Source organism: Marmota flaviventris, chromosome 2, assembly GCF_047511675.1.
Source record: "Marmota flaviventris isolate mMarFla1 chromosome 2, mMarFla1.hap1, whole genome shotgun sequence".
NCBI lineage: Eukaryota > Metazoa > Chordata > Mammalia > Rodentia > Sciuridae > Marmota > Marmota flaviventris.
The window spans coordinates 140,584,390-140,600,688 of record NC_092499.1 but is presented as its reverse complement, the minus strand read 5'-3'; the positions used below and the strand labels follow the sequence as shown (position 1 = coordinate 140,600,688).

At 39.5% G+C, this 16,299-nt stretch overlaps 1 protein-coding gene and 1 non-coding gene across 3 annotated transcripts in view; one reads left to right on the top strand and one right to left on the bottom strand.

The window, feature by feature from the left end:
* The first annotated feature begins 2,894 nt into the window (after window positions 1-2,894).
* Window positions 2,895-16,299, top strand: part of Agbl1 (AGBL carboxypeptidase 1) — a 705,341-nt gene continuing 691,936 nt past the window's right edge. For both annotated transcript variants that reach the window (XM_071607355.1, XM_027922002.2), the window contains exons 1-3: window positions 2,895-3,033; window positions 7,080-7,211; window positions 11,546-11,639. In XM_071607355.1, the coding sequence (XP_071463456.1) occupies window positions 2,910-3,033; window positions 7,080-7,211; window positions 11,546-11,639 (350 nt within the window). In that variant the 5' untranslated portion in view covers window positions 2,895-2,909. The remainder of the gene's footprint in view (window positions 3,034-7,079; window positions 7,212-11,545; window positions 11,640-16,299) is intronic.
* LOC114081232 (U6 spliceosomal RNA) lies at window positions 16,005-16,115 on the bottom strand. Its single transcript, XR_003580750.1, has one exon. It is a non-coding gene; the product is annotated as a U6 spliceosomal RNA (small nuclear RNA).

Here is a 16,299-nt window from a genome sequence, read left to right as displayed (position 1 = left end):
TTCCATATCCAATAAGTTTCACTTCTAGATTCACTATATAGATTACCTCAGGGGACTCAGCGAGTCCTCCTACCCTCTGAACTCAGGATTTTCTTTTATAATATGAGGGGTAAATGTCCAGAATTGTTAGGATATGTTAGTGTATCACCATAATATGATTTGGTACTACCCCATGCTTCTCTTGAGAGAAGAAATATACATCCTTATCTAATAAGGAAGTATTTGCATCAGAACATTTTGGTGGATTTCTCTTTTTCCCCTGTGCCCTGAGTTAAAAAAAAAATCCACATGCACTGCAAAAACAGATCTGTCCTGCCTCGGCCTACAAAGCCCCCCTTTGTCTTTCTGGCTCTATGAAAATCATTAATATTTATACTTTTTGTGCACTTTGCTGATGCTACTACAAGACAGGCCCTTCCAGAGGGATCCTAAAGACTCAGTGTAGAGGCCTAGTCTCTGGAACCCTTATCTCAGTGAGCCTCCTTATTATTACTATTTAAAGAGAGCCCCTTGTCCATATTTTCACCATAGGGAGACTTCTCAGTGGAAGAAAGCAGAGCCCTGCCTCTTGCCTGGGCATTCCTGACCATGCCACCTCCTTCCTCATGCATTCCTTATAAAGATGACTGTCTGTGTTCTCATTGCAGAGCTCCTCTGACAAGGTATCTATCCTGAGCATCCTAAAGGTCCTTGGAGATCTTCTTTCTGTTGGTGAGTACACTACCCTCTCATGTAATCATGTGATGGACATGGAGTCATGCTGATGCGGTCTTTTAAGTAATCTCTGGCTGGGGGTTGCTGTAGTTCATTTCCTATGAGAGACATCATCATTCCATGTTTTCTTGAAATAAATAGGACTGATTGTACTTGGGTTCTATACTCTTTTCACCTACTCTACCTTAGGAAAAAAAATTAGACACTGGGTGGTTATTCTGTGGTTTCTCATGAGTCTGAGGACCTCCTGGGGCTTGTGTCTACCTCTTCCCTGGAAGGGTTACACCTCAGTGATTCTGCCCCTCTCCTCCCTTTTCTAACCTCCATTGTGGGTCATTTGGAAAGCCAGGTATTGGTGGCTGCCTTACCTATGTCAAAGTGGAGACAGGAATGTGGGATAGGAGCTTGACTTTGAAGTTTGGTAAGCCATTTAAGTTTTCAGAGAAAAGATGACAGAATTGAGTACTGAGTTAACTGGAGCATGCCCCTATTGGCTAGTTTCCACCAAGGTCGTTGGACATTCCAAATTCACTTAGTTTGCATTTCTATATGTGCCAGCTTCTGATATTAGAAAGAAATACTACCACAAACAGGCAATACCAAGAATGAATGACATGACAAAGCTAGAGTCTCAAGGATTCCATCATAGGGGCTCTTTTCATGGGCCATGCTGATCTCCATTAGTGCGGCAACTTCCCTTCAGTGTTTTGAGTGAGTTCCCCTCTGTAGATAAAGTCACTTGTCTTCTGGAATAATGCTGTCTTCAATTTACCCAGAGGTGTCTGAAACTCTTAGAATGAAACCTTGGGGTTCTTCCTCTGATGAAGGTAATAGTTACTCTCTCCTCTCCTTTCTTTTCTTTTCCTCTCCTCTATGCCCCTTCCTTCCTTCCTTCCTTCCTTCCTTTTTTTTGTAGAGGTTTCTACTTTTAATTAGGATGAAAACCCAGAAGATCTTTTTTGATAAGATCCCATATTGCTGGCCACTTTGGTTGGGTCAGCCATGCATAGTGCATGTTGATCTAAGAGAATCACTCAGTACACTTTCCAAATTGAAATGTAATCAATGCTTTTGAGTTTGTCCTTTGGTGGGTTGGGGACCTCCCAACCTACCAAAGGAAACCTCTATTAAGAAAATCTTTCTCTAAGAGGTTTTCAAACCTCTTAGAAAGACCAATACTTAATTTTTGCTTCAGATTCTTCAAAATTCCCTAGATAGGATGCTTGGGCATTTGTTTCGTATATTAGCTAGATTTTTTGTGTCACTGTGACCAAAATATCCTACAGGAACAACTCAGAGGAGAAAAAGTTTATTTGGGGCTCATGGTTTCCAAGGTCTCAGTCCATATATTTACATCTGAATTCATTGCTCTGGGTCCAAGGTGAGGCAGTACATCATGGGGGAAGGGCATGATGGAGGGAAGCTCTTCCTCTCATGGCAGCAAAGATGAAGAGAGAGAGGGAGGAAGAGGCCTCAGGGAAGAACAACCCTTCCAGGGTATGCCCCCAGTGGCCCACCTCCTCCAACTATGCCCCACCTGCCTTCAGTCACCACCCAGTCAGTCCATTCAAAGTAGGGTGGACTGATTAGGACATAGATCTCATAATCTAACTATTTCATCTCTGAATATTCCTGCATTGAGCAAGAGCTTTGGGGGGGTGTTATCCAAACCATAACATTTCTCAAAAGATTACTCCAGTGAATTCTATATTTTACTGAAGGCCAGGATCAGAAAATCATTAAACCACCAATAACATTATTCTAGATGAAATATCTTCCCAACTCTTTTACTAATGATTCAAACCCACAGCAGAAGGGTATTAAGCATATGATGATAAGTAAGCCTGGATTTCTGTTTATGTACATGTCCATACATTTGCACACTCATCACTGATGATTAAACAAGCTCTGGGGAACTGAATTCTAGGCTCCATTTATAACAGCAGCTGCAGGTATGAATACACGTAGGTTCTTAAATATTCCACTATTCTCCCCTTTCACACTTCCTCCCCAGATACCACAACTTTAACACATAGTACTCTAAGAACTACATCGTTTTGGTTTCTGGGGTGAGATAAACCAACCTTTGCTCTTTGCTGTTAGGTCTGAGGGCTGCTCTAAGAAAATGAGGGTTGTTATTGGTGGCTTATCTTTCTTCTGGTTTCCCCCCAGGCACAGATAGGAGGATTCATTACATGATCAGCAAAGGTGGTAGTGAAGCCCTTCTGCAGACTCTGGTGGACACTGCAAGGACAGCTTCTCCTGACTATGACATTCTCCTGCCTCTCTTCAGACTGCTGGCCAAAGTTGGCCTACGAGGTACCCACATTCCAAGACCCAAGGCTGAAAAGGCACTTCTGCAGTTGTTACCATGAGTGTAATTTGGGAAGCTCTTGTGGGGAAGCAGCAGAGAGCTCTCAGACATATTGGCGGTGATGGTCTGACTCGCTCCACAGGAAAGGCAATTTTTTTTTTTTAACCTAGATGTTCATTTTTCCAAGGTATGTTGTTAGGAGAGAGGCCACTACAGCAGGCATAAACCTGGATTAGACAGAGTTTGGGTCATATGGAGGAAGAGATGAGTCACTTCAATGTAGTTTTAATCATTTGAAAAAAAGAATAAACAAAACATTCTAATAAATTGCAACTTACCTGAAAGTCTATCATGTGTATATTAGTTTCCTAGAGTTACTATCACAAATTACCACAAACTGGGTGATATTATGCAACAGAAATATATTTTATCACAGTTCTAGAGACCATAAATTCCACATGAAGATATTGATAGGGTTGGATCCTCCTGGAGGCCCTAAGGGAGAATATGCTCTTGGCTCCCCACCTAGCTTCTGGTGGTTACCAAAATCTGCAGTGTTTTTTGGCTTGTAGATGCATCACTCCAGTCTTTGTCTCCATCTTCACATGGCTCTCTGTGTGTCTTCTCCTTTTCATGCCGAGACATCAGTAGTTAGATTTAAGGCCCATTCTATTCTAATGGCCTCATCTTAAATCTCTAAAAATCCTAACTAAATTTACAAAGATTCTATTTCCAAATAAAAGGTTCTGGGTAGATATGAATATTGGGGTGAGACTATTCATTCCACCCACTATAAAAAGTTACATGGAAGTAAAATTTCCCTAGTTGAGAGGAAGTAGGGGCCCAGAGTGTTTTCTACTTATGCTTCATGGTCATTTCTCTTCTCCCATGGAAAATTCCAGAAACCTAGAATTTCTTGAAAACCTAGGTGGTCAGAAATCAGGCAAACATTTCAAACTAGTCATAACAGTTAAGTGTAAATTTTGTGTTGAGTTTCACGCAAGTGACAATTGAGAAGCTCAGACCTAAATAGCAGACCTCTGATGTCTACAGTTTGCAGCTATAGCTGAGGGTTCTGGGACCCCCTTTCCTTTCAATGTTTGGGTCTCTATTTAGAGCTCATTCAACATTCCACTGATAAGAACTGAGAAGTAGGCATCAGGTGTCATATGCATTGAACATGCTTCAGATAAGACCAAAAATAAGATATTTGTTGAATATTCAATAGGTATTTACTACCAGTCTCTCAGGGCCTGGTGTGGTTCTAGACACTGGGGAAACCAGAGTGACCAAGGCAGTCAAGGAACCTGTTCCCACAGAGATTCTATTCCAAGTAGGGCAGGCCAAGTCAACAAATAATTAACTGGATGGTAGCAGACTGTGATGAATGCCTTAAGAAAAAGAAGAAGTGATGCTACTCTAAGATGGCATGGTCAGGGAGAGGTGACATTTGAGCTGAAACTTGAAGAACGAGAGGAAGTCAGCAAAGCTGAGTGGGCCAAGAGAACTCTAGGAAAAAAAACGTAGAGACCTGATATACAGCCTGGTCATAAACAGTATAAGCTGGGAAGTCAGGTCTGGGTTTCAAGTCTGGCTCTGACACTTTCTAGCTGTGTGATCTTGGGCAATTTGCTTATGCTTTCTGAACCATTGTGTCCTTTTGTATAAAATGAAGGTACAGTACTTAATTCTAGTGTTGATATGAAGATTGAATGAGGTACTATACACCACATGCTTAGCATGTGGAGCCTGGATACTGAGAAACAAGAGTCATATAGATTTTATAGGAGAAAAAGAGATGAGAGATTCACCAGGAGGACAGTGATTTCTTACTTAATGATCTTGAAATGCCTTTGTAATAATTATGTCGCTGCAGTTTCTGCTATCAAGGGTTACAGTCCTTGATACTGATGTTCAAGTTGTTGTGGGCTGGCCTGAATAGAAGAGAACTGCATTTGTTTGCTTATGAGCAGAGTAGGACAGACAGTTCTTTTCTGATAAAGGGAATGGGTCTTGTAATTTTAGTTATAATCTTTGCTGGTGTCTTTTGGCCAGAGTTAAAATTGATAAAACCAGCTTGAGTATACTGTCTGTTTTACTCATTTTCACCTATAATTTTTTTTTTTTTTGTACCAGCGATTAAACCAAGCTGCACTCAACCACTGAGCCACATCCCCAGCCCATTTTTTTTTTTTTTTTTAATTTTGAGACAGGGTCTCAGTAGGTTGCTTAAGCCTTCACTAAATTGCTGAGGCTGGCTTTGAACTTGTGATCATTCTGTCTCAGCCTCCCAAGCCCCTGGGATTACAGGTGTGTGCCACCATGCCCAACTGTGATAGATTTTTTTAAAAGTAAAATTTATTGTGTATATTTGAGAAGTATGTATATATATATATATATATATATATATATATATATAATGATTGTAATAAAGCAGATTAACATGTCTATCATCTCACACAGTCACTTTTTTTGGTGACAATAGCATTAAAATCTATTTATTTAACAAAAAATACCTGATATGGTATGACTTTGTTAACTTTAGTCCTCATGTTATACACTCAATCTCTTAACCTATTTATTCTACATATTGGCTTTTTTTTTCACCATTTCACTCACACCCTGTTTCCTTTCCTCCACCCCCATTGGTGGTGAACACTGTTTCATTTTCTATCTCTGTCTATTTGTGTTAGCACCTCAGTTTGTAAGGATGATTTTTACCAAAAAGAGAAGTGATAACAAATGTTGATAAAGATGGAAGGAAAGGAAATCCTGCACATGGTTAGTGGGAATACAGATTGGTAGAGTCACTATGAAAATCCCTAAAGAAATTAAATATTGAACCACGTGACTAGCATGTATCTCAAGGAGATGATATCACCAATTTGTAAAGATATCTGCATTCCCATGTTCATTGTAGCATTATTCATAATAGCTGAGATATGGAAATAACCTGAGTGTTCAGCAATGGATGAATGAATACAGAAAACAGCATATATGCACAGTGGAATATGGACCTAATATCCTCTAGGTCCATCCACAACATGGATGGACCTAGAGGATATTAGGCTAAAGGAAGTAAGCCAAACACACAGAAAGAAAACTATTGCAGTGAATCTGATGGGGATGCATTTCTGAAAAACAAACAAACAAAACCAAAAACAAACAAAACCCGTCAACAAACCAGGATGATTTGGGCATGTCCTTTGGAAAGGACAAAAATAAATATGACTGGGTACACAGTCACCTGGTATCAAAGTGGGGGAAAGGAACATAGAATAAAAGGTGCTTTTTCTTACTTTTAATGCTTATCTTTTAATTAATCAGATGGTAATAACTTATCTGCAACACTAGACATCAGGTTATTTGGAACAATAATTTAGAGAAGTTTGATGTGAATTTTTTATTTTCTTAAAATGTTTTGACTTTTCATTATGAAAATTCTTTGTCACATAGAAAAATGACTTCTATTTGCCTACAACTTAGATCTCACCATTATTAACATTTTGCTGTATTTCTTTCACCCATTGAATTTATTTGGAGTGCATTTATTTGAAAAGAGACATTTTCCTGCATAAACACAAGACCATTATTACACATTTAAGAAAATTAACAATACATGGAGAAATTATTCCAATTTCTCCAAATATTCCCAATTCTCTTATAAATACATTCAAAGCAGGATCTAATAAAAATTCACTCATTGCATTTGAGTGTTGTTTTACTAAGTATTCTTAACTCTAGAATTGTCTTAAAGGAAGAAATTGACACGCAACTGAACTGGAGTTCATGTTTGAGAACCAGAAATATCTTCAGATATAAGGGCTTGAAAGTCATATAACTCCCAAACCTTCATATAAATAAATATATGTATCCAGAATTAGCTCTTTGATTCATTTGGTTCCAATGGAGATATTTTGCAGAATTTGTCTTAACTAGATCTGAAAAGTGTCTTTGACTATGCTTATCTTCCCTTTCTTTGCTCTACATGTTGTACAATTTTCAGATTCAATGTGAAATGCAACTAAGAGAGATTGATTTGTGTTCCTAGATAAAAAGTTTGGACAGAAGGCACTGGAATTGGAAGCACTTGATGTGACATTAATTCTAGCCAGGAAAAACCTGTCCCATAGCCAGAACCTCCTGCACTGTCTTTGGGCTCTGCGTGTGTTTGCCTCCAGTGGTAAGTGACTCTACTGTGAACCTATAGGATGGCTTTCAGAACAGTGCTAGGACTCCTGGGAACCATGTGGGGGTCTAGTGGGGAGGTGAAAGGAGGTGGGGGATATTATATTTATCTCAACCAGATAAATAAAGGAGCCAGGTGATCCAAAGACTATGGAGGTGATAAATTATTTCTTCATCTCGTCCTTAGCCAGGTATAACTCTTGAGCTCATTCCTGGAGTTAGGCTTTAATATTGGTTTTCCTTGAGAGTCAAACATTCATTATAGCATTCTAGAATTCTCTGTGGTGAGATAAAGACAGGATTTCTTCAGTTTTTATCATATCCAAGACATAGTGACAGGTGTTACATCTGCCACAAATGACCTTCACACCACAAATCTCCTTACTGAATTCCTGAATATATTCATTACCAATTTTTAATCTATCAGTACCAGTTTTTGTTTATTTGTTTTTATCTCATGATCTTTCTCATAAAGTGAATAGATCCAGGCTGATACTTATTTCTCATCTTCTAATTTGAATTATTTCTAATTATTATAATCATCCTGGACTTAGATGCATAATTTTTTAGCTAAGGAAAAAAATGTTTTGGGGGCTGGGATGTGGCTCAAGCGGTAGCGCGCTCGCCTGGCATGCGTGCGGCCCAGGTTCGATCCTCAGCACCACATACAAACAAAGATGTTGTGTCTGCCGAAAACTAAAAAATTAATATTAAAATTCTCTCTCTCTCTCTCTCTCTCTCTCTCTCTTAAAAAAAAAAGGAAAAAATGTTTGGAAGGGTGCAATAATTACTTGAATTCATACAGATAAAAAGTCATGAGGGCTGAGTTTCTAATTCCAAAACTCATGTTGATTCTACTCCATATGGACACAATTTTTATTAATAGATAAGATGATATGCCTATTTCATGTGTAATAAGCACAGACTTTCATTTCTCCTTCCTGAACTCCCTTCCTGTAGAATGAAAGTGACAATTATTTAGATGTAGTATACTCTGCAAGGGAAAGAATGTGGGGCTCAGAGCCAGAAGGACCTAAATTTGACTCTGATTTTATTTCTTATGAGTAATGTAATATGGGTACTTAACCTGTTTAACCTCAGTTTCTTCCTTTGTAAAAGTATAGTAGTGATAATTATTACTATTAATCTGCTAGGTCTGCTGTAGCAAAATACCCACAGTCTACATGGCTTAAACGATAGAAATTAACAATGTTGCAGGTTTGGTTTCTTTGGAGGCCTCTCTCCTAAGTCTAAGAACAGTAATTGTCTTCTCCCTGTGTCTTCATATGGCCTTTTCTCTATGCTTGTGCATCCTTGGTGTGTTGTTATATATTAAGTTTTTCTTTTCTTATAAGGACACAAATCAGATTAGATTATGGCCTGCCCCAATCACCTCTTAGGTAATGACTATTTTAGTGTGAGTATAATTAATGAGTAGTATTAGGGGTTCAACACAAGAATGTTGGGGAACACAATTAAGCTCATAGAAGAGCTCACAGACTTGGTAGAAAGGATAAATAAAACTTATGGGTATGATTGCCACATAGCAGCTGCACAAATCTCTTTCCTATCCTACTTTTTCTCTAATCTTCTAAAATAACAGGAAGACCTGTAAAGAGAGTAAATAATAAATAGTTTTTTTTACTAGATATCCTAAGAACTATAAAAATAATCAGTGGTGAATTCTGTTAATAAGGATGGAAGACTCATAAGGAGAATGTCCTTCTGGAGAATAATCAAACAGGTTCTGGACTCCTTGTTCATAGACAGAATTTATCCTCACCCACCTCATACATATTGACTAGAAACTCAGAGAACATTTGGGAGCAGCTGAATGGATCTGCTCAAACCTACCTCTAATAAAGGGAAAGGGGAGCTGTGACTCTGCTTAAAGGATAACTCTCATTACTGAGTAGCCAGTAATGAAGATTTGAAGTATCTGATGATTTCTTAAAGAATAATTAGGCTTGAATGACTTGCCTTCCTTAGTATCTTCAATAACTATGGATATCTAGAAAAATACCTTCAGCTCGAGTTCTGAGAAATCTTGGGATTTCTATGGGTGTGAGGAGGTGGCCATTTGGCTCATATTCCAAGCTGACGTTTATTATACCAACTTACTGTCCTATAAGATATGAAAAATTATACTGTTGCTCTCTATCTATTGACTTTACTGGTGAGAGGCAAACAGAGTTCAAGAAGTCTGTGAATTGTTAGCAACTGCTCATGTTCCAGCAAGCTTTCTAAACAGCTCCTATCTTCAGAGGAATTGGCGGGCACCATAATTGTTCTATAAAACCCAGTGAACCTTTTGGTAGCACCCAGATGGCCAATGGGAATGTTGATAGAGCTGCCAGAGACCCAACCTTGGATGAATCAAGGGTGAATCTAGTGAGGATTTCTTATTGTTATCCTCTCCCAGTTCCAAAGGCGTCCATGTTAGAATCTGTGCTCTTAAGCTATCCCCTCCCTAACTCCATTTAAAAACAGAATTTTGTTGAATTATTTGCCAAGACTTTGCTCTAGCATGTTTTCTCAATTTAGAAGTAAGGACTGAGTTAGTAACCACAAGAGAGGAAGATTGATGGGCAGAAGGAGAATGCCAAATCCCCAGATTTTGATCCAGGCAATTACTGCCTGTACTATCCTCAGGAGGGACATATGCTTAGAGGATGTTCCAGGAACAAGTGCTCTTTGTAATAGCTGAGACATCAGCCCCAGACTCTATCCAGTAGACTGTGTTGGGATGAACTATATTAGAGCTTCCAATTTCCCTTAGCATTCTTTCCCGAGGCTTGAGGCAAGCCTATCGATGCCACCCTCGTTTTTGTTTCCTCTTTGCTTCTTTAAGACCTCCTGTCTTCCACTCAGTTTTGCCAGAACAAATATAGCACAAATCACATGGCATTCCTAGGTCTTCTGACTCAAAAAACATATTACAGTGGAGGAAAATAAAGAAGAGAGTGACGGTGGAAGATAACCATCCTTCATTCTCCCACTGAAAGTTTTGACCCCATTAGAGTTGTTCCTGTTACCAATTAGTTCAGGGTTCTTTTGCTCAAATTGAATAGAAATCACGAATAGGCAAAGTACGGTTTCCTTTAATATTAGCAGCTCTGAGCTTTGAGGGCCAGTGTCTCTCTGCTGTCAGTGTTAGCAGCCAGGATCTTTGAATGCCAGCAGCTCTCCAAGTCCTCTGGAATTCTTCCAGTGGCCACAGCTAGCAGCTCCCTGCAGCTCTCCGTGGCTCCCCGCTCCTCTCTGGTTCGTAGACGCCCTCAGTGTTACCAGTCCTGGGCCTCTAGTGCTAGGAGCTCTTAGTGTAACTAGCTCAGCCTGCTCTATTGGAGACAGAAATCGGAAATAGGCAAAATATAATCATCCGATGTAATCTATAGTGCACTGCATCATAAGAAGCAGGAGCACATGTATTATTCTAATAAAGATATAAGGAAGGGCGAGTATACAGACAAAAAGGGGCAGGCTCATGCATGCGCAGTGACCTGCCAGCTGACAGCGTTTCCACTTAGTCTCAGGTAGGGGAGGGGGCTCCTGGTGGACCTGACTGGGGGCTGCTAAAGTGGCTTCCGGTGGAGTCATCTGCCATGGACCTGTCACCAAAGCTGTTGCTTCCAAAGCAAAAGTCGGTGTGTGGCCCTGAGTGAGGCACCCACAGCCACGGCTATCAAAGACGAAAGAAAACTATTAAGTAGCTCTTGGGGAGCATCAGGTCCTTTTCTCTGTCCCATTCCTAGGGTCAACCAAGTGGAGTTGGATATTGGGAATATTGGAGAGAGGCTAGGGCATCTCTGGAGAAGGGAGTAATGTCAAATTTTAGGTATCTGACCAGATTCCCCTTTGAGTTTCAATCATTCGGTCTATGAATGTGTATATTACATTTGTGGTGCTGGGGCTTGAATCCAGAGCCTTTCACATGTTAGGCAAGTGTGTTACCCCTGAGCTATATCCCCAGCTCATCTATGACTATATTTTTATGATCATCCTATTGGTTGAAAAGGGAAAAATTTCCTAGGCTAGTTACTTCTGTGCAGGAAGACCTGATTTTCACTTTGGTTCTGAGACATAGTCAGAACATTGCCTCAGTTGGAGGCAATCTATATGTTAAAGTTGCCAGGGAAACTGTAGCCAACATGGAAAACAAAGCCATCTAAGTTATTTTGTGCCCCTTGAAGTTTTTTTTTTCCTGCTGTTGTTTTATTTTATTTTTAGTTGACATATAATAATCTCCTAATGTTTTAAAGGAGTCAATCCAAGTTGTATTATCCCATTCACCCGTGACAATAACTACTGTGCTTTTGTCTTTCTCAGTAACCACAGGAGCCATGCTGGGAATTAATGGAGCCATGGAACTGCTTTTCAAGGTCATTACACCTTATACCCGAAAGCACACACGAACAATCAGGTACAGAGCTCCTTCATCGTCCTACTACCCTTTCTGCAACACATGGCAAGATGGCCCTGCATCTATTGCCATGATGCTTTTAGTGCAGTCTGCTAGTGGCTTTTCTCTTGAATATATGGTACACTGACAATATCCTATTTCAACCTGCATCCCTACCCACCACTTACCCATGAGTCAGTCTTCTCCTTCTCACAATAACCCTGAATGAGGATGTTATTATCCTCATTTTTAGATGAGGAAGCTAAAATGTGGAGAGAGCTGTATCCAAGATTGCAGTGCTAGGGAATAGCAGAGTTGAGATTTGAATCCAGACTCAGAATCCCATGTTTTGGTTTTTTTATTTTTTTTTTTATTTTTTTTTATTTTTTTGGCCTGAAGCTTTTAGGTATATCTTTCTTTTTCTTTATTAACAGCATTACATGAACATGAATGTAGTTCTCAAAAGACAATCCAGAAATGACAGGATCTTAAACGAACCAGTCAGTTAAACTTCTGATATTAGTTCTGGACCTTATAATAGTCCATCAGGGTTCTGTGCTGGTCTTGATATGTGTTTTTATGATTGGAAAATGAAACTCAGCCTGTTCTATCTGCCTCTGCTTGCTGGAGTGGAGTGAATCACTAAGTTAAAAAGGGAGATGGTTACAAAGAAAGGCTTTAGAGATATTCAGAACCATTAAGATCCATCATTTATGGGAGTGACTCAGCGAGGACCTTGAAAGAATATTAGAAGAAATTCAGCCAATTTCCAAGATATATGAGGTCATTTGACAAGTAGCATTTCCATGCCCAGCCATGATATTTTCTGCATCCCAGCATCAATCTTAGGCTCATGTTCCACCTGATTATTTTTCTCTTGGGTCACCACACTTAGGCTATTATCATCCATTCTTACCTGCAGCTCTCCACATCAGTGTTTCCTGGAGTACAATACATTATATCTCAGACAAAAAAAAAAAAAAGTCCTCATCAAATAAGTTGGAGAGTCCTGGGTTAAACAAAGTTAGATAGTTTCTTTATTGTACGACTACACAGAGCTTTTTCTAAAACCTACATATTAGCGATATCTAAGATGGTCATGCAGTATACCCTGCTCTCAAAGTGATTTGTCCACCTTTTTCGAGGGGTCAGTGTTTTGTACATTTCATTTTGGAAATATCTCTTCTAGAGTTAAAATATATTGCAAAGTAGGAGTCAACAAAATTCTATGAAGCAGGCTGTGGCCCAATGTGGCTCCGTAGCATAGGCCTTGCCTAGCACGTTTGAGGTACTGCATTCAATCCTTAGCACTGCGTGAAAATAAATGAATAAAATAAAGATATTCTGCCCATCTACAACTATAAAAAGATACAGAATTCTATGGAGGGACCCTGATCTAGTAGATATAAATCTTCAGAGTTACAAACAAAGGGACAAACATAACCCTTTGTTTTTCTGTAGTTATATTTTGTTTCTGTCTTAAAACTCTAGTTATGTCTAATAATAAAAATTATGAATCAGTGTCTTACCAAAAATTTAGGTCAGACCAGTGATTTTTTGGCACATTCAAAGTTTTGCTCCTCTATCCCCTTCTTCCTGGAGTTCATTTAAGTTCTAAGAAGCCATGGTAGAAGCCATGGTAGTGCCAGGGTGTCAACAGAAAAGTACAGCTTGTCCTCAATCATCTTGTGACCACTTGGAAGTGTAGGACTTGGATATGTCTCGTTTTTATCATTGTGTGCAGGCCTTTGCTGCTGACATCTGCAGTCTTAACATGTCCTTTGGTCACCAATCCATTAACTTTATCTTTCTGCCCTATTCTTAAGGCCTCTTCTAATCTGATACTATCATAATGCAGCTGTTCAAAAGCTCAGGACTATTTGATTTCCTCTCTTACATTATGTGACAATCCATGTGATGTTTCCTGGCCATTCACATATCAGTCTTATTCAGTCATCTCTTCTTCATTACTTGAGGGCCATGAAACTCCTAGGGAAGTCCCTCCTGGCTAACCTTGGGTATCAAGTCCTGAGGCCCTTCCTTCTGGGAGAATAGATTTTATTGTCTTCCTCATTGAGGCTAAGCTTGGAGGAATAGGGCAATAAAGTTGAGAAGCCCCTATCTCAGAAACTCATACAAGGTTAGCCAACTCTATTGCTTTCTTTTCCTCTACAAAGAGAATCAAATTCAGGAACAGATATGATCAAGGTGTCACAGGAAAATGGGAAAGTAACACCAGGGATGAATAGAGGTGAAGTGCTTCCAATAATAAAAGGAACATTTTAGGGACTTCATGCATATTTTTGCATGAAGTGTGGTCTATCTTGTAAATTTTGGGCAAGGTGTTGCCCCTTTTTAAACACCAAATTAAAATCAAACTTCCACACCAACCACTGTAATATAGCTGTCATTTCCACAGTGTTTATTAGGTGCCCAGCACTGTGCTTAGCTCTTAGCATGCATTATCTCATTTGAGTCTCTTCTCTCCTTCACAAGGCAGGAGCTATTGCTGTCCCCAAATTTACAGAAAAAAAAATCAAAACTGAAAGAAGTTAAGTAACCTGCTGGGATTTAAGTGAAGGAGCTGGGATTTAAACCCTGCCTGATACAGGAGCGTTGGCTTTTAAAGCACCACTGGAGTATCTTACATAGTCTATTTCCAGCATTTTATTTCTAAAACCACCATATGTAAGACAATCATAAGCAGTTAAAGTTTGCTTAAATTTCTTTTGCCGTCTAAATGGCTCATACCCGTGGAACAATTTGCTTAATGATAGGGAGTCTTTCTCCTCAAGTGAATGGCTATTTTCTCTCAAAGGCTAAATATCTATTCCTTCTACTTTTAAGCTCCTTCCCAAAGTTCCCTTGTTTTCTACCTTATCCCCACATGGCAACAACAAGATAGGATCGAAGGTGCTATAATTGGAAGACCCCCATTGGAATCCTCTCTGTACTTGATTTCTTGAAGAGTCATCTTTAGTTTTCTTAACTGAACTTTGACATGATCCAAAGTGTGAATAACAAGTTTGACCTCCTAGGTTTGTTGTGCACATTAGGAAGTAATGTATAAGAACTTTGTGAGCTTTGACTTGCTAGAACATGTCGATCATTATTAATACAGATAATATTGGATCCTTGGCTGCTTTCTTTGGATCAGGCTACAAGGGCTGGAGGTGGGAACTTTCTGCCAGTTCCATCTTCTCTCATGAACTATGTCCTCCACAAAGTCACTAAGACCTACCTAAGGGAATTCTATTCTGCTTCACTTAGATACCAAAACCTTTGGGTTTGAGGGGATCTTCAAGGAAGGAGATGAAATAACATGCAAGGGGATGTGGATAGTTCTACTGAGTTATCATCTTCTGAATGCTCACAGGCTATGGGAGAGCTATTCCAGGATGCATTTGTAGGATGCCTGGTGTGGTGTCACTATGACTCCTCCCTCCTGTGGAGATTAAACCTGCTCTACTTCTCTAGCATGAACCTAAAATTAGATATGCAGCTGTCCTCCAATCTCCAGATAGTACTCAGGGTTAGATTTATGACAGACGCTCCAGCCCTGCACCTACCGGAGATAAGGGGCATGTGGAGCAATGTCACTAACTCTTTGTGGCCCTGGGCCAGTCCTCACACCCAGAGAAGGCAGCTATTTCAAGCCTCCTTTATTTTCCCAGATGCCCACTATGCAGGCATTTGTTGACCACCACAAACTGTTCCCTTCCCTTTGTTCCCCATTCCCACTATTCTAATCTGAGCGGTTATGGTCAGACTTCAATGGCTACTGCAGCCCTCGAATTGGTCTTTCCTGTCTTCAAAGTAGTTAAAAATGTGCCTCAATTTTCCTTTCCTGTCTTATCTCTGATTCCTCCTCTCACCTCTCTGTCCGTCCTACTGTTCCTGAATGCTGCATGTCCCATCCTGCCCAGATCTCTCCCTTCCTCTGGAATGGCATTGCTGCTTTATCAAATGTTAGAAGTTCTTCCCAGTCTTCAGACACTATCTGATGCTGCCTGCTTCATCTCATGAGAGAAAGGAATCTTCTCTCATAAATTCCCCTCCACACTCTGCTTAACATTCATCCTACCTAACTCTGTACTTTGTTGGCCTGTGTTTCTTCTTTTCCTTTCAATTCTATACTTCCTAAAGGTCAAAATCAAACTATACCTTGATGTTCTCCATAGGGCCTAACCCAGTGCCTAGACTATGGTAGACTCTTAATTAAATTCAAAGGAACTATTTGTTTAAAAATTTTTTTTCTTTTCTTTTTTTTTTGTTTAAAATTTGACAAGAATAATTATACATATTTATGGGGTACAGTGTGATACTTTGATACATGTATAAAATGTGTAATGACCAAATCGGGGGTAATTAACATTTCCATTTCCTAAAACTCGGGAACACTTCATGAATTTTGCTTTGTGTGTCATCCTTGTGCAGGAGTCGTGCTAATTTTCTCTATACCATTCCAATTTTAGTATATGTACTACCAGAGAGTGCAGTAGAAGAGGTACTTTGATTAAAAAATTATTGTGGGGCTGGGGATATAGCTGAGTGGTAGACCATTTGCCTAGACTGTACAAAGGTTTGGGTTTGATCTCAACACTGCCCCCCCCCATTTTTTAATTTTGATGAGTTACCTATGTATTAATGAATAAAATTCAGCATTTACTGAGTAGATCCT